At 36.5% G+C, this 23,261-nt stretch overlaps 1 protein-coding gene across 1 annotated transcript; it reads left to right on the top strand.

Moving 5' to 3' along the window:
* Window positions 1–16,687: 16,687 nt before the first annotated feature.
* Window positions 16,688–20,769, top strand: MGP (matrix Gla protein). Its single transcript, XM_033116050.1, has 4 exons — window positions 16,688–16,845; window positions 18,299–18,331; window positions 19,118–19,193; window positions 19,605–20,769. The coding sequence occupies exons 1-4, from the start codon at window positions 16,785–16,787 to the stop codon at window positions 19,744–19,746; spliced, it is 312 nt and encodes a 103-aa protein (XP_032971941.1). The 5' UTR covers window positions 16,688–16,784; the 3' UTR covers window positions 19,747–20,769.
* The last annotated feature ends 2,492 nt before the right edge of the window (window positions 20,770–23,261 follow it).

The following is a 23,261-nucleotide window of genomic DNA, read 5'->3' as shown; positions in this document are numbered from 1 at the left end:
CAGACATGGAGGACCATTAATCACAAAGAGGCAATGAAAGGATCTGTCTCTTTAGTCTAGGCATGGAAAGTTAAATTTTAAAACAACAAGATCCAGAGAAGAAGTGACCGTTAGGATTCCAAATGCCACACGTCTCTTCAAAATTAGCCCAAATTAACTAGAAGCATCTTTTGTAAAATGAAGATAGGAGCACATGTACCTTCCAGTATTCATTTATTGCATAACTTCTTTAATTCATAGTAATAAAAGGGAATGGTGGGAAAGTGCGGTCTGCTGTTCAGAAAATTGAATCAAGAGAGGATACTTGGGTTCGAGTCCATACTTCCTCATTAAATTCATCATGTCATCTTGGGAACATCACTGTGTCTCATTTTCCCTACATGTGAAATGGAGTTAATTTTAACTTTCAATCTCCTCACAAGCATATATAGTAGGGATAAAATGAAATGGAATGGAAAGCATTCTGAAATGTAAAAATACACATTGACTTTGGCCTAGACTCAGAAACTCCTATGAACCAGCACTCCACAAACACACACACACATACACACACACACACACACACACACAAATGTCTAGATGCTGAAACACCATAAAAGGCAGCCTAAAATGGCTAAGAAGGAAATGGGAGAAAACTAGAAAATCTTCAAAACAGAATCTGTCCATTAACAGAGATGACTCTGTGAATTTATCCTCAAGTGTGTGCAAATTGAACTGTTCCCACATTATGTTTCCCAACCTGGAAGCCCAAGCTGCATCGCCCCTTTGGGAGGAACTGTCGGGTAATTTAGCGACATATTGTTTCATCAAATGCTATGACTGGAAAGGGAAGAACAGCTAATTTCTCTGAGTCTCAGTTTCCTCCACACAAAATAAGGTGATGGGAAAAATGACTGTAAGGATTCTTTTAACTCACAGTTTGAGTTCTGAAAATTGAAGGTAAAGGAGGGCAGAACTGGTGAACTAACGAGTTCACATCCTGGGCACCAGGCCAGACATTTTGCCTCCCCATTGTCTCCTTATCGTGAAAATAACTTTGGTTCAGTTAAGGCCAATACCGTCTTAATGTACCACCAGTTTGTAATGCAGCCACTAGGCTCAACTCAAAAGCGGATGATTCTATTTCTGTCTGAATTTAGATGCCAAAACTCAACCCCCAGTTTGTTTGGTTTTAATAAATTTATTCTGTTGTTGCGGACATTGTGTAAAATGGAAAAAACAAGTCTAGACTGGTTTGAGTTCAGGAAGTTAGGGCAGGGTCTCTTTATTAAAAATAAACATCCTTCTTGCTTCCTCTTCACTCTTTTCTCACAAATCCGTTCCCAAAAGCCCTTGGAATCTGGGGCTCCCACATGTGGTTATTGCCCCAGATCCATGTAGAACACCAGATCCTTTGTGAATAATAAAGCAAGACTACAAGAAGTTCTTAAAGACGTCTAACAGTAATACAAGCTGAACATGACAAAAAGTTAAGTATCTCAATGCTCATTTCTTTTATCTTTCTTTTATAAGAGTTGGCACATCAATCCTAGGGAATGAAACACATTTCGTCTGAATTTTGCATTCTGTAGTTTTTGGCACTCACTGCCCTGCTAGCTTTAATTAAGAATGGTGAGCCTTTATCACTTCCTGTCCCAACAGGGTATTCAGATCTATGACTAAATCCAGGTGAAGTTTATTATCAGCCTTCTCCCTCCACCTTTTAGGGTTTTCCTTTCCTTTTGGGTCTCCTCTTCCTTTTCTCCTCAGGAGATTTTGTGAAGTGTTATAAAAATACAGAAGTTTATGATCAATGAAGAACACAAGTGGCTGCAAAAGGAACTGCATTAATAATGATTTCTGGTTCTTCGGCAAACACTGGGAAGAGCCTGACAGATGGCAATGTAACATGGCACATAGCTCTGGGGTCAGACAGCCTGATTTTACTACTTAAGAACTGTATAAACTCACACAAGTTTCCTAATTTCTCTGTGCCGTAGTTTCTACAAGGAAAATTGGGAATAACAACAGAACTACTCTGCTAGGTTTATTGTGAAGAGTAAATGAAATAGTGCAAGTTAAGGACTTGGAACATCACTTGGCACAGAGCAAGCATCAATTATATATTTGAGGAGTGTCCCAAAGCAGGCAGATGTCACACATTTCACAAGTGTTCTTTGTTTTGGTCTTTTTTCTTTTTTCCCCTGTTTTGTGCTAAGGCACTAGCTGTTCTTTCTACCTAGAATATCGACCCCACCTTCCCCAGTTGGCAGCCCCTCAAGAACTATCAAGGGCCTTTCTCAAATGGGTCTCTCTGCAGCCTTCCTCAAGCCTCTGGGCTCCCTTAGCACATGGTACAGGCCTCAACTAATACATAATACAGCATTAATCACATCTGTGGCCACTATTAATTTTATACACACACACACGCACACACACACACACACACAGGGTGCCAAAAAACACGTATATACATTTTCAGAAAGGAAAAAAACTGTAGTAAAATTACGCTGATGGTAACCACTTTGAGCCCCCCTTGTAATAACTGCAGCAGTCAAATGCGACTTCCTTCCATCTTTTGTGATCGGTATATATTAGTATAATTTTAGTAGTTTTTGCCTTTCTTAAAATGTGTACACATTTTTTTGGCACCCTCTGTTTGTGTTTGTGTGTCTGTAATATAATATGTAACTTTCTTTTAAAGGTATATAACACACAGTGAGGACTCAATACATACTTTATGTATCTGAGAGAGACCCAAAAACCTATTTTCAGTAGTTTATTTCCACCCCTGGATAGTCTATGCTGATCTGAAAATCATAAGCACATGACAGTGACCAGTCAGAGAAGGCTGACTGGTCTTTTTGGGGCCCGGAGACGGTTTTTGAGTTGGAGGACAGCAAGGGTCAGATCTAAACAGTTCAAGTAACACCACAGAGTTTACCTTTTTAGTGTAGAAAATTAGCTTGGTTTTCTGGAAGAATAAATTTATTGAAACCTATTGGTTTTCTCCTTTAAGACACTGTATACATATACTTTTTCCCCTAGGAAAGCCATTCAAATTAGCCCCTGCTAAACAAATTCACTTTTTGGAATTTAGCTAGTTACCTAAAGAGCCTTTGGAAAATTGTAAATATACATGAGACCAGGCATTTCCTGATGGAAAATTACATCAGGGAGGTGGGAGAAAGAGTTGAAGTATGATATAAGAAAACTCACTTTTTAAATAAATGAGTGTTTATGAACAAGGAAAAGGACAAAGAATAGTGAAGGCAAAAAAGAAGATGAAAACCAAAAAAGAAGAAACTGGAGCTTTTCTTATATGAAATTAGGAAGCACAAAATGTTGGTGTCTCTCACTCTCTCTCTCTCTCTCTCTCTCTCTCTCTCTCTCTCACACACACACACACACACACACACACACACACACACACACATTGGTTTCTGTGTAGACTGGCTCTGGAGAGGTTCACAGAAGCTCTAGGAGATGGGGTCATAAACTATGTCACCAAAACTCAGATTAGTAAAGTCAATAGATAATTCCAAGGCAGGCTGGAGTAGTGGAGAGAGTTCAGATCTCAACACCAGCATTTACTAGTTGTATCTTTAAGCAACTTAACCCTTCGAAGCCCAAAATGGGGATGACATGCATACTTGGAAAGGTTTTTATGAAAATTAAAAATAATATAGGTGAAGTATCTGGAATATAATTGGCACTTAATAAATAATAGACATTATTATTATTAAAAAGTATATAAAACAATGTAAGTAAAACACGATTCCGAACCTCAAGTGGGTTTATAAGCAATAAGGATATAATACCTTAAATTTAAACATATGACTAAAACATGTTTGGTAATTGTTTCCTGAAAATGGAAAACTTTCAAAAGAAGAGAAAAACTCTCTGAAAGTTCTGGGGAAAAGGAGGCAATATGCTTAGAGACACATGAAAGGTTGTAAAATTTACCTCCTAAAACAAACATACTACATTGACTTGCATTTTTATTAAGAAATAGATTTTCACCCAATTGTTCTTAGCCCAATTAAATATTATATTAGTTGTCATATAAGACATAGGACTTGAGCTGCTCCACAGAAAACAAACAAGATTTAGATAGGCAAAGAGAAAGGAAAGCATTTCAAAAGAAGGGTGTGTGTGAAGCAAAGGGGCACAGGCCCAGTAGAAGAAACTCCTGACACCCTTGCTTTATCCAGAACTACATTCTGGACCTTTATCCATATTCTTGATTCCTTGCATCCTCGCATTAGCTCAGAGACCTATTGCTGACCCCTTGACTTGTTGCATTTTCCCATCTACAATCTCAAACTCTACTCTAAGACACAAGTTGTAAATTGTTCCTCTGGTTTTATCCCTTGACTCCCTTTCCTTGATAATAATTTTAACTTGTCCTTAAGTATTGTCTTTTTCTGGTCCTTCCAGCTGATTACTCAGCCTGATCCCATGAGGCTAGCTAGGATTCATGCCAAGTCCTTGGTCCCTAGAGAGGGAATGGAAAAAAACATGGAAAATACAAGATATTTGTAAATGAATTTGACTGAGGCATACTATTTGGGAAGGTAAGTGGTTAAAACCATTGGCAAAATCTTTTTTCAAAATTAAAGAGTTCTTTCCACATTGCGTGTCTCATAAAACACTTTGTGTTTGCCAAATTATATTAGCCGAGAAGGCCCATGGCCCACCAAAGGATAAGTGACAGACTAAAACTATGGGTGTGAGGTTATGCCAGGTCACTTAACTCTGCAGCCAAAGTCAGCCTCTCCAGAATGGGAGGGGCTTTCTCTTGTCTTTTTAATGGGAGAATAAAAGTATTTATGCCTTATGGTCACAGTCATCTTTCTTACAACAAACTCAACTATAAGCCATCATTAAAATGATTTAGCAATACTTTTAGTGTGACTTGGTCAAACAACAAATATGTACTGATCACCTACTCTGAGGGAATCAGCGCAATGGACTTAACCTCTCTATATATAACTTAATTTTGTTGAGATTGTGCAATATATTGTTTGGTTTTATTACTATTACTCATGAAGAAGTTAAAAATAGTAAGCATAAGAAAATGACAGGCACGTAACCCTAAGGACTCATCGCCTTCATCCAGTCATGCGGAGAAAGCAGTTCATTCTGTGGAGGAAGACATGTGGGAAACCATTTAGGGAAAAGTGTATTTTCATTTCTTTTGAAAAATAAATGTGTTTTATTTGCATTGGCTGATGACTCCCAAATTTATATTTCCAGTTCAGATCAGACACTGAACCCCAACCACTTCCTCTATATTTTTATCGAGATATTACAAAAACATATTAACTCATTATACCCATTTTTATTTCCCCCTGCAAACTGTGAACTGCTCTAGATTAGCACCAATTGTGCAATCCAGAAACAAAGGAGAAATCTTTGACACAACACTTTTACCTCTACATTCATTGATTCAACATTATCTTCTAAGTAACTTTCACATATCCTTCTTGCTTTCTTCCTTTTCAACATCATCTGAGTTTAAACTACCATAACCTAGCAGTAACTTACTACAATGACTGCCTCCAAGTGAGTTTCCTGCATTAACTCTCGCCCCTTTCCAATCAATTCTCCAGGATGCAGCCAGACCCATTTTTTAAAGACATAATCTAATTATGTCTCTCTTCTTAAAGTTCTTCAATGGTTTCCAATTACCGTAGTTTGCTGTGTAAAATGCGCTCCCGTGTCTAATGAGTACCCACGTTTTTGGCCCAAATTTACAGGGAAAAAATCTTTTGTTTTAATTTTTTAATTCAAATTTTTATTTGTTTACATTTCGGTACCTGTTTTTTGTATTATAAAGGAATTTTAGCATTTATTTTTTAACATATTATGGTACAAGAAATTTTATGTAACAAATAATTACAAAACACAAGAACAGATACAAGGTACAAGAAATTGTATGTACCGGTTAACAAAATTACGTTATTTACGCATCATAGAAGGCCAAGAACTCTTCGTCGTTGCAAGTTCATCTTAAGTTCAACAACACCGTTTATCATATTCCAGGGTATTATTTTGCATACAGATATCGTTATTGATTTCTAGAGTTACACTTTTAACTCACAAGCATAAATAGAAGAATTAAAAACATTTATAAAGATATGGAATTAGTACGATCCATGTATATAACGCGTATCCTTATTTTTCCCTCACAAATTTGGGCAAAAGAGTGCATATTATACACGGCAAAATATGGTACCTTCAAGATTTAAAAAAGTTGGATCTTTGGCATTTTCATATGGTCCTGTCTAATTCCCCGGCCTTGTCTTGTGTCTTTTCTTTTTTTTCCAGTTTTATTGAGGTATGACTGACAAATAATAATTATATATATTTAGGTTGTACAACATGATTTTTTAAGTGTGACTTGGTCAAACAACAAATATGTACTGATCACCTACTCTGAGGGAATCAGCGCAATGGACTTAATGGATTTTTTAAGGTATACAATGTAGTGATTTAATATACATTGTAAAATGATTACCACAGTCAAGTTAAATAACTCATCTATCACCTCACATAGTTGTGTGTGTGTGTGCTGAGAACACTTAAGATCTTGTGCCTTTTAATACCACAAAGCCTCATTCTACTTTATAACTTATATAGTTACCATAGTTATATAATTATATAATTTTATTTAAATATATATAATAGAAATATATTACAAATACATCTATTTGTATAAATATGTTTTATATAAATATAAAATCAATATATAAAATCAAAGGATATACATAATCATGATATAGATTCTTTTTCTTCATCAATTGTGATAATAATATAATTTTTCTTTTGATCTATTATTGTGGTGAATAACATTGATACGTTTTCTGATGATAAAAAATGCTTGCATTCCTGTTAAAAATCTACCTGATCAGTATTTATGGGTTTTAATATTTTTTTACATTGTGTTAGCTAATATTTTATTTAGGATTGTAGTATCCACATTCATAATTGAAAGAGGCCTATAATTTATTTTCTGGTTTTAAAATCAGAAAAAATTAGTCTCATAAAATGAGCTAAACATATTTAATTTACTTTTTTAATTTTGTGGAACAACTTGTATAAGATAGAAACTATTTCTCAGGTTCGTAGGGCTACACTGGAAAGCCATTTAGGTTGGGGGGCTTTAGATGGGGGCTATTTGGTGGCCATTTTTATTTCTTTGGCATTTATTGATCCGTTCAAATTTCCTATTTCTTCTGTGCCAGTTTTGGGTTTAATACTTTTGTGTCTGCAGAGATATCTTTCTTATTTGTCTTTCAAACAATTAGTTTCTATAAATGTCATCTGTATTACATTTTGTTCTCTATTTCATTGATTTCTTACTATATCCTTATTATTCCATTCCTTCTTCTCTTGGGTTGTTCTGTCCAACTTCTTAAGTTGCAAGCTTAGCTCATTTGTTTTCAACCTCTTTTGTTTTCTGATTAATGTATGTAAAGCTATGCATTCTCGGCACTAATTCGATTATCTCTCACAAATTTTAATATGTAATGCTCTCATTATTATTCAGATACAAGTATTCCTTTATTTCCTTTAATCCTGTATTTCATTTTTTTTGTAGCGATTCTTTGGTAATATTTTTAATTTTGAATATAAACATATTACATGCTTGGCTTAAGCTATTCTTTTGACATTAAATTCTAAGTTTATTGCATTATGGTAAAAAAAATGTAGCCTACATTACATTGATACTTTGGAATTATTGAAACTTCCTTTGTCACATGATATAGAATATTTTGAAAATATGACAGAAAAGTAAGAATTCTTTGTTTGGTGAGTAGTTTCTGAGTTTTAAAGAAAGGTATGTTTAAAAAACCAGTTTTAGAATTTGTTTATCTCTGAACTTCTATAACTTATTATTTGATTAATTCTCGAGTTGCAAGGTGGGGTGCATGGGTGTTGAAATGTTAAGTGTACCGCTCATGATGGTTAAGGATAGTTACCTTTTCCTGTTCTATGGGCATTTTTTTCCAGCATAAAACATACTCCATTGTCCTTTTTGACATTTTTCCTTGACTTCTATTTAGTCAGACATTAAGACTGATACTCCAACTTTCCTTTAGTTCAAACTTGCTTGAAATAATTTTTCCATTCTTTTATTTTAAACCTTCCTATATCTTTTGTCTTAAGTGTGTTATTTAGAGACCACATATTAGACTTCTTTTAAAAAATTATTCTGATAGTCTGTATTTAATTGGTGAGTTTGGTCCATTTACATTAACTAGAATTATCACTATATTAGTACTATTTTCTACAGTATACTTTTTTTTACACAATTAATAAATAATTTCTCACAGTATTTATAATTGTCTATACTATATCTTCCTATCCCTCTACAGACTGTAATTTTGTTGAGGGCCAATATTAATTCTAATTAATACAGTGTCTGGAATAGAGTAGGTAGTTTATAAGTGTTTGTAAAATAAATGAGCATGTAAATGAATTATTATTATTGTGCTTAGAAATTGCCCTGTCACTGAAATGTTAACTTGTTTTTATAAATTCTATTTAGCAAATAATTATTAAGTGCTTGCTATTTACCAGGAAATGTGGCAGGTGTTACATTAGAATACAGACAGGACTTGAACATAATATTCACTCTTTAGATATGGAAAACCTTATGTAAATGATATGCAATCTAGTACAAATGATACATGAGTATCCACGAACATAAATATGTACACAGAGAACTGTTCTAAGTCAGGTAAAGCCCAAGGCATGCAAGCCCATGGCATCCTTTTGGACAAGTTAGTTGACAGCTCTGAGCTTCCACTTCCCCATATGAACCTTATAAAAATAATTATATTCTCTATATCAAGATAATATTTTAGGCTATATTTTATATACATGTAATATGAATTTTTTATAGATTTGTTCAGTTGTTTACATACCTTTTATTTCTGGTCCTATTTGGAGAGTAATAAGAATTGCCTCTTTCGTTAGTGGGAATTTTTTCTTTAAAGCATCATTTAATCCCCAGATAGTTTAAATAATAGGCTATATGCCTGTATAAATTTACTTACAGAATCACTGAAATGTTTCAGTATATTTTTCTTTCTTGATCTTCTCTTTTAGGACATTCAAAACGCCTTTGGATTCTTTAACTGCCCTGTGTTTGAATCACTAAATCTAATCTCACACCATATGGAAGTCATTCCTACAAGTCAGGCTTGCCAAATGTATTCATGGCAGCCCATGTTGTTGCTTTCTTTCTGTGCAACAGAAAGACATGCTGGCAAGAGCAGTGAGTCAGTTTTTGTGCTTATCTTTTAGCACACACAGGAAAAATCCCAGCCAGATGACCTGTGCCTGTCCCTAAAAGGGGTGAGTCCAGGTACAAAACACAGTATGTAGGCCAAATACAGGGGCTGAGAAAGCCAAGTTAAGGTTGCCAGACTGGCTTAGGTCAAAATTTATCGCCAGTTGTTCCGAGAACATTTTTACTTTTCCACCATTGTCCAGTTGATTTATTTCTGGCACCAAAATTTAAACACAGCTTTTCTTGAGGGTCCGTGGTATAGAGAACAGCCAATATCTGTATCCGAGTTCTCTTTCTGAAGAATCTCTGGCTTCGAAACATGTATCACCACAAGTCCTCCAGCTTTGTCTGCTGACCTGGTGAGGAAGTTTCATATGTCTTCATCATCTGAAGATGAGAAGAAAGTCCTGAACTTCATTCCAACAAATACAGTACAGCTTCTGGGAAAAGCAAAAATGGTACAAAATTTTCTCCCTTTCAGCTATTCAGTAAATGTTCAGCGAATGTAAAAAAAAAAAAAAAAAAAAAAATGCATATAGAGAGAGAAGAGAAGCTTTTGGATAGCCATGACCTCTCTTTTTCATGAATTAACCTTTTATACATTATACATTATAGACAGACAGTCATGTTTTTCCTTTCAAACTAAAAAAAGTGCTTTGCATTAAGCTATTGGCATAAATAAGAGGCTTCTTTTGGTAGACCAGGAAAAAAGTGGAGAAAAGAAATGAAACACTATTAATAAATAAATAAATATTAATTTTTCACTTTGAATTTAATGAAATAATTAATTCTGCCCTTTAGCTATCTTTCAGATACTCTTGTTTTCTTTCCCTTGAACTTCTTATATCTATAATCTGCACACATTTGGTGCTGTACATGGAGTCAATTTCTTTATACAACCTCATGTGACATACACAGGCCCACTCTGGTAGGTCATTGTGTAAAAACTGAGAAATAAAAACAAGTATGTAAGGGGAGAATTTACATTCCACACACAATAAGGGAACATTTCTTGTTTTACTCTTCCAGAGGAATTCTTGCTATTCAAGTGACTTTCATTGAAGAAAGAGTATAGTTCTTCATGTATTTACTCTATAATTTAATTTAAGTTGACATGTTATTATCTGGAAACTTCTGAAAAATACTGCTATTTCACAAAGAGAATAATAAACTAATTTAGTTGAATTGCTACATAAGCCACTAGTCAGACAATAACTGGTTATAGGACTGCTTAAGCAAACGCCACTGGGCAGGGCTGAATTAAATTTCCACAGGTCATCCTAACCCCCATATCACTGCATTATTTTCCATCACAATTCTATCAGGAAGAGATCAGATGTGGAAACAATGACTTATTTCACAGCCTGTTCACTTTGTAGCTTGGTCAACATAGGCATGTTCTGTACTAAACTCTCCCAGATATTAATCTGAAAATTTTTCCTTTGTCTTCTCTAAACTTTTTTTTTTCTGAATTTCATCTTATTTCCAGGGTTTGCAATGACTAGATGAAACAAAGAAGAGGAGAATTGCAGAATTTCATATCTCTTCTACAAGATTTTTCTCTCACCGACCAAACCCTAGCTAAAAAGATTAACTTTTTTGTGCCAAGCATTTCAAAGCATATCAACTTCCAACTCAAATGAAGTTATCTGACTACACTGGAAAATACTAAGAGCAGACAGGGCCCACTCAGCAGGCAGTGATGTGAACTGAGCTTTTGCAAGGCATCTTGCTAAGTGGTTTTTAGGCCCAGAGATGGACATCCAAAAACCAGTCAACAGCCCTCGCCTAACAGCGTCACTTGCAAAATAGCATTAAGAACAGAGTGTTCCTTCAAACACTAGATTACATAATAATTTATCTTGTTTATCTATCCCAAGGATAAAATAATCTAGAAGCATGAAGTTATAGAAGTCTATTCAAACTCATGTTTAAAAAGAGAATTAAATGATTTGGCAATTTCAGAACTAAACTGAGTTCTTTCAGATTTCAATTTGATTCCAGTTGGAGACCTTGCTGATTCAATGACTCCCACTTCTTGCATTTCTCCTCTGCTTTGGTCATCCTCAGCAATCGATTGTTCCTCTACTACTGGGGAAAAATGGAAGTCACAGCAAACCAATGGAGTTAAACCAATCTTTTTTGAAATAACATTTGGGGTGTGTGTGTGCGTATGTGTGTGTGCGTGTGTGTGTGTGTGTGCACGTGTACCTGCACACACCCACTCCATAGCATTACATGCTAGCCATTGATCTAGAAGCTCTACCCTTATTGTTGTATTTAATCCATCCAACGTTCTATGAGTTTTGCTTTGAGTTGAAGAAGCATGTCAGAAATTAAACCTAGATTTCCAGTTTTGCTTGGGGTCTAAATAACTGTAGAGACTGACTTTGTAGACACTGCAAAGCCTTACACCAAAACAGAGTTAGTGACAGATGACAGTTAGCAAACATGAGTATTCATAGACTGGGATGAGACCTGGTTTTTCCTGGAGTAAACTGAAAGGTTTTGGAAAGCAACCTATTTGACTTGGAGCTTCTCTGGACGGATAATTTAGTATGCAGAGTGCTGGCTAGAGAAAAGGGGACTGGGATTCCAATACCAAGTTCATCCTTTCTCCAATTTTTAAGTCATTTAACTATATGGGCTTAAGTAACAATATGCAAATCTTTTAATTCCTATTGTCCTGTTTTAAAGGCTATTGAAGAAATCAGCATTTTAAATATGTGTATCTTTGTATAATTTTATCTTTAGCTCTGAAACTGGGGACTCAAGAATCCCTGTAGACACCATCACAGTATTATTTAAGCAGATGCCCCAAACTTAAGAAATACTGCATGATTATATCAGTGATTAAAATTATATTCTTTGAAATCAAACAGTCCTAGCCCTGTGTTTGAATCCTGCTTTTGCCATTTAGTTGCTGTATGAACTTGGATAAAATATATAACCTCTTTAGGTCTAATGTTCTCATATATATCATGTGGGTAATTATACTCAGTTTGTAGGATAATTATGAGAAGTAAATAATACAATAAATAAAAAGTGATTCTCATGGCACCCAGTAGATAGCAAGCATTTGATGTATGATAATATTACTTGGATAGTTGTATAATTTTTATTTGCTATCTGCTGTCTTATTTAAAGACTGAAGCTTTTAATAGAAAGAAAAGGGGCAAAGAAATTATCTATATGGGAAGAAAAAAAATTACAGCTGTTCTGAACTGGGAGCTCAGTTTACTCAACATGCAGGCTTCTCCACTGTTCCCCAGAAGTTTCTGCCCATGATTCCCTAGCTGCTGCTCCCATACCTGAGTTTGACAATCATCTATTTTCACTTAGTTCAGCTAAGACAAATTAAGAAAAGGACTGGGGGACTGGGTGCATGGGAAGCTATGTCGATCAAGAAATCTGAGACGCAGAATCCATTCATGGGACTTCTCTTAAAAGAATAGAACCAAGAGGCCGGCACCATCCCAGGAATTTGGCTCGATTTCTGTCTCTCATGTCATTGTCTTTTGATGTCCTAGAAAGTGATTTCTGTTTTCATTTTCAGGGCTGCTGCTTCCTAATTGTTTTCTCCTTTGCCTTTTTCCTTTTCTGGCAAGAGGAAGGATTTTAGTGCTGTCCGTAAAATAATAATATGAGCTCCATAAAACCAGCATTCTGTAAATAAAGCAGAATCTCATGGAACAGAAAAAAAAAAAAATCGGACTGAAGCCAGGAAAATTCCTCAAAGAGACAACATGTCTAGCAGTCTGAAAAAGAGTTAGAGGAAAAATAAGGGATGAGAGAGGAGGAGATAGAATTGGTGGGGAAATACATTAACTTTATTATTGCCGTGTCATTATTTTCGTCATGGAAATATTATAGAAAAGGGATAACTCTTTTGGTGTATCCTCCAGCAAATATACTTTTCTGAGAAGCTTCTCCCCATGGAGTCCTGGCAGCTCTGCCAATGTTTCCTCTCCTTCATTCACCCCCTGTATTCAGGATTATCTGAGCTTGTCCTCAGTGCTTTTTGCAGTGTTCTGCAAGCAAAGATGTTCCTGAGTGCCCATAAAAAGTAAGCCCAAAGAGAAAACATATCACTTGGTCTCTAGGGTCACTAGGGTAAATTGGCTGCTTAAAAAATTTTTTAAAGAGGAACACTAATTAAAGTTTGTGATCAAAAAGCACACTTGATTCATGAGAATAGGTTCCAAATCTGTATTTTTCTCCACTATATTTTCAGCTTAGAATTGGCACACAATAGATGCTCAATACATTTGTTAGATGAGTGGGTGGGTAGATAGATAGATGATTGATAGATAGATAGATAGATAGATAGATAGATAGATAGATAGATAGATAGATAATGAAGGACTAAAAACCATGAGGCTATTTCTGGCCCTGAAAGGTGTGGTCATGCTTCTCTTTTCCACCTGAGGGCAGGTAGAATAGATGACCTTGTATTACTCTGTGGCTTTGTTACCTAGGTTATACCACATTACCAATTTCACATGAGATTCTTGTACAATCAAAAAAAAATAACAATCATATTAATATCCCTTTCATATCTTTGTTGTTCACTTCTAGGAGTGTCTTCAAATATTCTCCCCACTGAAGAAACTCCCCTTTAGTTAGCGAAAACATCTATATAAATGTCTTTTATAATGATTTAAAATCGAAATATAAGTTGGAGCTTCATGTGGTCTAGTCTTTACAAGATATCCCAATTAAGAAAATACAAACTAGCAGCCAACATTAATTAAAAACGTTTTCAGTATTTTTCTGGCAATTCTTAATGTTTACAATGGAAAACAATCCTGTGCATAACCAAAGCAACCCTTATTTGCCTTTTCCCATTTCTCACTTTTAATATGTCTCACCTCCTACAGCTGCCTCAAAGTTTTTCTCCTTACAACTCAGTCTCTACGTAAAACTCTCCCATCCAGCAAACCAAATCTACAAGGCTCTTCTCATTTCTTACCCTCCACTTTTCTCCCACCTCCATTTCTTCCTCTTCTTTCAGATGAGTCAATCTTAGCTCTTTCTATCCCCCACCATGAAGCCCCCACCCTGGCTCGTCACAAGTCCTCTTCATACAAAGGCATAGCCAGAGCTGGTGCTCACAAAATTGTCTTTGCGATGGGGAGTGACATGGGAGAAGAGAAAAAAAGGGCTCTGAATTTTCACACACGTTAGTAATTTTTATGAATCATGTATAAATGGGATTTAGCATAGGAGAAGCCAGGAACTGATGGAAACACAGTAAAAAGGAAAGATGAGTGACTGGTGAGAAACAGCTCTCAACAGACACTGTTAGTTGTACAAAAAGCAAGATGATAAAGAGAAATGCTTAAAATTTTAGGAAATCCAGTGGAAGCAGTGATAAAAATGACTTATAAACAAAAAGTAAAGCTTAAATTGGAAAGAGAAATATAAGATTTTCAAGTCTGAATTCAGAGAGTGTAAAAATAAACAACTGTGATGTCGGAAGGCTGACAAAGCCCAGTTGCCATTTCAACTTGAGAATAGAGGAGACATCTGGAATCTGGCTGAAAGAGATTGAATTAATGTATATTACAAAGCACATGATTGTAGCTGGAAAAGAGGAAATTCTCTTTAATTCTGGAGATGGAATGGGGGGAGGTGAGTAACCCAATCACTTTAGGGGTGAAACATTAAAACTAAACTTGTTTCATATTGTGTTAATTGGGGATTCCTGAATTGAGTACATATACTCGAACTACTATTTGAACAAGCCATGGCTAGCTTGTTCCCCACCCAACCACGTGGCATTGTAAACTGACTTTTGCACTTTAAATTATTTATTGACAATGTAATGATTTCAATGATTTATCTTGGAAAAGGGGCACAGAAGCCAACACTGAGAGCAAGTTTGTGATTTAAAGAGAAGAACAACCACAAATCTTGTGAGTGGAAATCACGATGATTGAATTTAACAGAGATGGACATACATTGTCTGCTTTAATATTTTATCACAAAGAATATATCTCTTAATATTAAAAAATCTGGGGGGACAATTTGAATTTTATTGGTCCTTCAGAACTCACTAATCCTTCAGATTACAAAAGCATTGTTTCCTTTAAAAGGGAATCCTTTAGTATTTATAAAAACTCTTCATAGGGTGCAAGTTATGGGGGACAGTCCAGCCCAATAAGACACAATGAGATATGAGGCCCCACCTAGCTGTTCATCACTGTTCCTTGAAATAAATCATTATTGAAAATGATACCCACCCACCCCCAGCCCGGCGCTTTTGCTGTTCCAGCCCAAGAGTCAGAGGTCCTGTAGCTCTGGCTTTTCTACAATCTGCGGCTCTGTGACTCAAGTCTATTTGTCTGCTAAGAAGACAGGCAACAGAGACACTTCTGATAGAAAAGGTTTCCTAACTGTTCAAGAAAAAGAAGCTCAGTCTATAGCATAACAACAGGCACCAAACTGCAATCCATCTCCTACAAAAAAAGAAACTGCACTTCTGATACTGAGGATATAGTGGAAATATGTGTTTGTGAAAGTCTGTGTTTGAGGTTACATGACAGTTCAAGAACGAAGTAAGCAGCTATTACTTACCTCCTTAGGGACACATCTTGTTTGTTTCTAGATCCCCTACAGCACCTAGCACAGTACCTTGCATCTCATGTGCCGCTCACTAAAAGCATATTAAATTCATTCGTTGTCAGGATAATGTCTTCAGAAAATAAGATGGGTACCCCCTTATCCATGCTGCACTTGAGATAGGTGATATCCAGCCCAAGAGAGTGTTAGGCCACAGGTTTGGACTCAAGTCACAAAACTGGATGGACAAGTTACAACGTAGCCAAAGGAGGAAACAGAACTCACTCGCAGGGTCATGAACATCTCTACCCTAGCAAGCACTTGAAAAATGCATAAGGTGAGTATCACCAGGCGAATGCCCAATGGGTCCAGGCTGGATAGTTCAGCCCTAGTGGGAACATAAGTCTAAATTAGAACAGCATAAGAAGTGAGGTCCTTTCTTACCCAGAACATCTCATCCACCCATCAGGGCAGTGAGCAGAACACTACGGCTCTGTTTGAGGACCAAACCTGAAAGGCCCGCTGTCAGGGCCCGAAGGGTAGATCTGAGAAGGAATTAGAAAGGCAAACACGTGTTTGCGGCAACTCCCTGCTCCGTGGACCTTTGCCCAGGTCTGGCCCCAAACCTAGGACGGCCACAACTTGTGCACCAGAGCAGCATCCTGCCATAGCACAGTCACATCCAGGAGTGAGGGAAAACTGCCCACCCCAACTTGATAATATCTGGAAGGAATGAATATTTGGGAAAAGTCCCAGTGCTACTTTAGTGCCAACCAGTCCCCACCTTCTCAGGCCCCCTCCCACTGGTTCCTCCCCTTTCAGCTTCTCTAGCTCTTATAAAAACTCCACAGCCTTTCACTAACAGCCTGCAGGAACCTCTCTCCCCACAGCTGCTGCACAAGGCGGTGAGACTGACCCACTGGGCCACGGACAGACCATGAAGACTCTGCTGCTTCTCTCCATTCTGGCTGCCCTGGCCGTGGCAGCTTTGTGTTATGGTGAGAAACCTTTCTCTTGCCACCTCTCTGGTTTTCTTTTCTGCCCCTGACTTCAGTTTACTATGATTTTCACTCTCCTTCCTCTTCTTCTTGCCCTTTTCTCTATTATAATCTCAAAATACCATTAATTGAACATTTCCCAAGTCTCAAGCCCCAGGTCTGTTCCGTCAAGCCTTTTCTATGTCCTAAATATTCAGACTTTTATATGCAACTTATCAGGCAAGTCCGTTCTGTGGTAAGTCACTATAAACCTGGAAACTTTGCTATTTCAGAAATAAGATATGAAATTTCCAGCCCCTGAGTTCTCATTTTTAAGGATGTTTATTTAGACTTTAGTAACAATTGGTTAAGGATATTGGTCGAATTGCTTAACTTTAAAAATTCAGTTTCCACGTGAAGTGTTAGGTAACTATCAGCTCTCTCTAGGGACAGGACAATCTCACAAACTTACTACATGTGTTTGGTGAATTAATTTAAAAATGAAATTTACATTTAAAGAATCTCAGAGGAAAATAGAGTTCATAATTTCTACTGACAAAGGATATATTTTGCCTGATTTCTACATGTTGTAAAAAATACCTGTTCAAAGTTTATGAAAGAAAATCTGAAGCAAAATTATTTATATCATTCAGTTTTATGCATCAATAATCTGGGTATTTCAGTTGTTGTTAAGCCTAAATTATATTAGCAATCGTATGTATTTTGTTCCTATCTCTTGAAATTATTCACGAGGTTTCTGTTTTAGAAGATTTGGTTTCTTCATCCCCTTTTGAACTTTTCAAGCAAATTCACTTGCTTACAGATATAAGCCTCTTATTGCCAAATTTACCAGCTAGGAAGGTAGAAAGGAGAGTGGTAGAAAGAAGAAACCTTCTGCTTTGGCATCATCTCAGTTCTTTCTCTGAACTGGAATTGTGCCCAGTGTGAGCTGGGAGCTGGAGTCAGTGGTTTCTGTGGCTGCCAATTTAACACAGGTTCTTAAGAGGCTTTTGGAACCTCCTAGAAGCCCATCCTGGGAAAGGCCAGCTGAGCATCTGCCCAGCCTGCCTGGAGAAACCTGGCTGTCCTCTAGACCCTTCTGTCCCTTCCTCAACCCTGCTCTCAGACAGGTCCCAGGTTAAACAGAGAAGACAGCTCTCTGGAGACCTTTGTGCAGCACTTGAATGTATTATTTCAGTAGCCTGAAAACCTCAGAGCCCTTGGGACATTTTAGCCAAGACTGTGTCCACTAGCTTCTTCAACATCACAAAAACTAAAGTGTAGACATATCCACAGCAAGGACAGAGCTAGAGAAACAACTCACAAATTCCAAATACCTATAATTTGTAATCACCATATTGCTAAATATATGCCTCACATCTTTTTGGCTCTTTCCTCTCCTTCCTTCCCTATATTTAGACTATTGTAATGTGTGATAAATAACAATAAAATGAATCTTTTTGTTTAATTCCAGAGTCTCATGAAAGTATGGAATCCTATGAAATCAGTAAGTGAATATTTGACTTCCTTATTTAAATCTCATGTATTAAAGAATCGCTCCCTGTTCTTAAACAGACAAAATGGTAATACATATAACAGGGAGGAAAAGGAGGGCCTCTTTTGGAAGGCTAAAGTAAATTTTAAAATCCAATGAGTATAAAAAAATCACCAAATGAGCAATTTTTTTTAAGCTTGAAGTGGTGTAATATGGCATTTAAACTGCATTCAGCATACTTAGGAGCCATAAAATCTCATTTGGAAACTTTAGGTTGGCACTACATCAACCCCACAGATGGAAAACAAGGAGTAATGACAAATGGCAAAGTACAGAAATGGAGGCGAAGTCAGCTGGGAGACCACAGACATCAACATTCTGTTGAATGCTATTGAATTTATAAAGACTGAGTGCAGGAGGAAATAACATATTGCTCTCATTTTCAATTTGTTCATTATTTTTATCATGTTTAAACTGTTCATTTACTATTAATCTCAAGGTATGCGTTACAACTTCTCAGGACAGAGAGAATTTCTCCTCAACGGAATTAAAATTAACACACTGAATAGGAATACCAAAATTGAGAAAGGCAAAGTGATTGCCCAAAGGCAAACAAACAAAACTTGCAGTGGCCAATGTGACAAGTCTCTAAGATCCCCTTTGATTTTTCACATATCTCTAGATACAGAAAATGCATGAATTAATAAGCTTTCAAAAATATTTGTGTTAGGGAATATGCATGGAAATATTTTCAGCTACTGTTTCCCTAAAACTGCAATTATTTATTTCTGTTTTCAGGTCCCTTCATCAACAGGAGAAACGCCAATACCTTTATATCCCAGCAACAGAGATGGAGAGCTAAAGCCCAAGAAAGGTGGGTCAGAAAACTTAATGGGGGAACTCATTATTCCGAGTGTAGCATCCCAGATCTGAAAGGAGTGAGAGACAGGATTTTTAAAATCATATGTATAATTTCTAATTGTATCCCCCAAATCAAAGAATTTAAAAACAATATACAGAAAACAACTGAATTTCTAGAAGACTATTCTGTGAAAGACTCAAAAATGAGAAGGAGGGAGAACGTAAAGGAAGACAGAAGGAAAATTTCTGTTTTCATTTTTAAAAATTCCCCATTCCACCTTTCCTCCCTGTTCTTCAAATATCTCTTTATATTGGGGGGCAAATAGGCTCTTTCTCTGACATTTTCTTATTAATTTTTTATTTTTCTTATTTCTCCACTCTCTTTATGCTTCTCAATCTGGGTTTCTTTTATTCCACTTTCTAGAATCCGAGAACGCACTAAGCCTGCCTATGAGTTCAATCGGGAAGCCTGTGATGACTACAAACTGTGTGAACGCTATGCCATGGTTTACGGATACAATGCGGCCTACAATCGCTACTTCCGGCAGCGCCGAGGTGGCAAATGAGATTGGAAAAAGTCTCTTTCCAGAGCCTGGTGCCTGGTTTTGTATTCCCTTGCAGTAGCATCACTGAACCATATAAACATACAAATCGCTTGTTTCTTAAATGTTCCCATCTGGCTGCACGCCTCCTTCCTGTTCCCAGATCGATACGTAATGGAAGTGCAGAGCAGTGAAGTTCTAAGGAGAGTTCCGATGTGCGATTATTAACATAATAAACTTCTGGTTGGATACTTCCATTTTGTAAGCCTGATTTCTTCTGGAAAAATGCTAAGATATTTAAATCACGGCCCACCTAACCCAGCATAGGAGATTCTGTTAATGATGTTCTAGTACTGATTAGAAGCATAACTGCATAGAAAGAATGAACCTTGGAAGGCATTCACCCAGCCATAATTTGTCTAGTCTCTCTACCTTGGGGTCAGTGAATGATTGCTTCCTATTAGGTGCTATCAATGATTTTCAAACATAGACGATTGATATTCCTGCTCCTCAACTTTAAATGGCCCCTAAATTCCTTCTGTGTGGATTTCTGACCCTGACCTAAATGTTACTTCCTAAGATGCCACAGTTTTGACTCTTACTTAGGCAAGACCATGTTTAGTTTCAGAATCGCCGGAGATTTTTAAATAATGCAATCGTGGAATTTTGGAGCCAGAAGATGCTAGAGCTCCATTTGGCTTGGTTTGCTGACGAGGAAATGAAGTTCCAGAGTCTTCTGCTTGGCAGTTAGGGGCAGAGGCCAGGGCTTCTGTAACCCAGATCTGACCTTGCTCTTCTCGGCCATGAGAACTTGTTCATGCCCACCCTTTATATCCATTACTTCCGGCAGGCCCCCTGCCTTCATCGCCTTTCTATTCCTTAAAAATTCTGTACAAAACTCAAGCATTTATGAAATCAGTGATGATTAAATCCACCCAGCTTCCATCACTCTACTGAAGCCAGTATCCAGCTGTTCAAGAATTTATGTAGCGTCAAGTACAATGTTATTATTCAATTCATGTTTTGATTAAAGTTTCTTATTATGTATATTTGTTTGCATTATGGTAATTTCTTTGAGGGTAAACACTGGAACTGCATTTTTTTTCTCTCTCTATAGCCTCGTGTACTATTTTCTGTTCACAAAGATTATCTGATGAAAGCTGAATAAATAATAGAGTAGCCATGCCTGGGAGTGATTACTCAGTTCTGAAACTGTTAGATTCGTAATAATGTGTTTTATAACTTAAACCATTGTCATATTAATGTCATGATAAGTGTTTTAGAATTTTCCAAGCTCTTTTGCATATTCATTAGATCTTACAACAACTCAGAAGACGGATAACACGGAATAGATGGTAAAATTGAAACTTAGGGAGGTAACTTCCTGAAGACATTGCAATAGATGCCAGGGGTGTGCCACTCAGACTGCCCCTGGCCACCGCAAATATTGGCAGCTGATGTTTCAAGCTAAGTAAGGACTTGAGTGCAGCTCTCTACAGATCTCTAGATCCCTCTCTGTCTGCGTCTTTATCCTCTCTGGTACCCTTCTCTGAATTGCTAGCCGCTTCTCTAGATTCCCAGCTCTGTCTCCTCAATTTAGAAGGATGAGTTTGCCTGGTTTCCATTTTCTGTCCCATGACCTCAAAACTCTCCAGAAAGTAAATTGAGTAGCTATAGGGCTTACCTCTTTTGTTTCTCATCTGTTATGCATCAATGTCAAATAATCTAAAAGAAGGGAAAATACGGAGGGAAGGGGGAACAAAAAAAAAATAGGAGAAAATTTTAAAACAAGTGGCAAAATAGACTTAAATCTATCTCAATAACCTCACTACATGTAAGTAGTCTAAACCATTCAATAATTTTTTATTTCTACATCTGTTATAGATCCTATAGTACATTTTTATTATTTTTGCTTTAAACAATTATTTTTAAAAGGTTTAGATAATACAAAAGTATCTCATACATTTACGCATAGTTTCTACTTCTGGTGCTCCTCTTCTAGTGGTCATTCTTTTGTGTACATCCAGATTTCCATCTGATGTCATTTTCCTTCTGCCTGAATGACTTCCTTTAACATTTCTCATACTGCAGGTCTGTTGGATTCTTCAAGTTTTGAAAGTCTGCCTTCATATTAGAAAGATATTTTCATTGTATACAGAATTCTATGTTGCCAGTTTTTTTCTTTTAATTCTTTTAAGATGTTGTCCCACTGTCTTTTAGCTTTCATTGTTTCTAACATAAAATCTGTTGTAATCCTCATCTTTGTTCCTCTGTATGTACTGTATCTTTTACTCTGGGCTACTTCCAAGGTTTTTCTCTTTATCATTGGTTTTGACCAAATTGATTATAATGTACCTTGATGTGGTTTTCCTTATTTTTCTTTTTATTGGGATTTATTGAGCTTCTTGGATTGCATTAAATATAGAAATTTTCAGTCATAATTTCTTCTTTGGACCCTGCAGTCACATATACGTAGGTAATCTGAAGTTGCACCACAGTTCCCTGATATCACTTTTATTTTTCTAAGTTGTTTTTTTCCGTGTTTAATTTTTGACACTTTCTTTTAATGTGTCTAAAAGTTTACTAACTTTATCTTCAGCAATATCTAATTTACTTTTAATCCTATTTAGTGTATGTTTCATCTCAGATGTTATAGTTTTCATCTCTAGAAATTTGATTTGAGTGTTCTCATATTTTCCACGTCTCAACATTGTTAAAAATTATGATAACTGGTTTAATGTCCTTATCTGCTAATTCCAATATCTTTATCACTCCAAGGTTGGTTTTAATTGGTTGATTATTCTACTTGTTATAAATCATAATTTCCTACTTCTTTGAATACCTGCCAATCTTTTATTTGATGCCAAACATTCTAAATTTTTTTGTGGATATTCTATGTATAGAATATCCATATTCTATAAATGTTCTTGGGCTTTGTTCTGGGATGCAGTTAAATCACTTAGGCAAAACTTGATTATTTTAAATCATGCTTTTAAAGTGGGACTAATGCAGTATTTACCTAGAGCCAATTATTTCCCCCATACTGAAGCAAGGCCTTCTGAGTACTATACCCAATGTCACATGACTGGGTAGTAGGAACAGATAATAATCCCAGCCCTGAGTTAGTGCCAGCCACTGTTCCCTCAATTCTCCTTGGATGGCCATTTCTTCACATAAATGTGCCAATCAGTTCTGTGCTATATACATGAGGGATGCATTCCACAGATATCCAGAGATCCCTTTCTCTGTAGCTCTGTCCTCTTCATTATTTTGCCATGTGAAATACAGTCACCATATTCTTCCAGAACTTTGAACTCAATCTCAACTCAAAACAACCATTAGATTCCATCTTGGTTCCTCTGAGCCATGGCCTGGAAAAGCTCTTGAGACAATAAGCTGGAGTAATCATGGGACTCACTTTGTTTCTCATCTCTTGAAAACTATTGTTTTATATGTATTCTTTAGTTGTTTCTGAAGAGAGAGTAAATCCCGTCCATGAAACAACATGTTGGCTGAAAGCCCATGAAATCAGTTACTCT

This window comes from Rhinolophus ferrumequinum, chromosome 10, assembly GCF_004115265.2.
Source record: "Rhinolophus ferrumequinum isolate MPI-CBG mRhiFer1 chromosome 10, mRhiFer1_v1.p, whole genome shotgun sequence".
Classification (NCBI taxonomy): domain Eukaryota; kingdom Metazoa; phylum Chordata; class Mammalia; order Chiroptera; family Rhinolophidae; genus Rhinolophus; species Rhinolophus ferrumequinum.
This window is presented reverse-complemented; position numbering and strand designations above follow the sequence as displayed.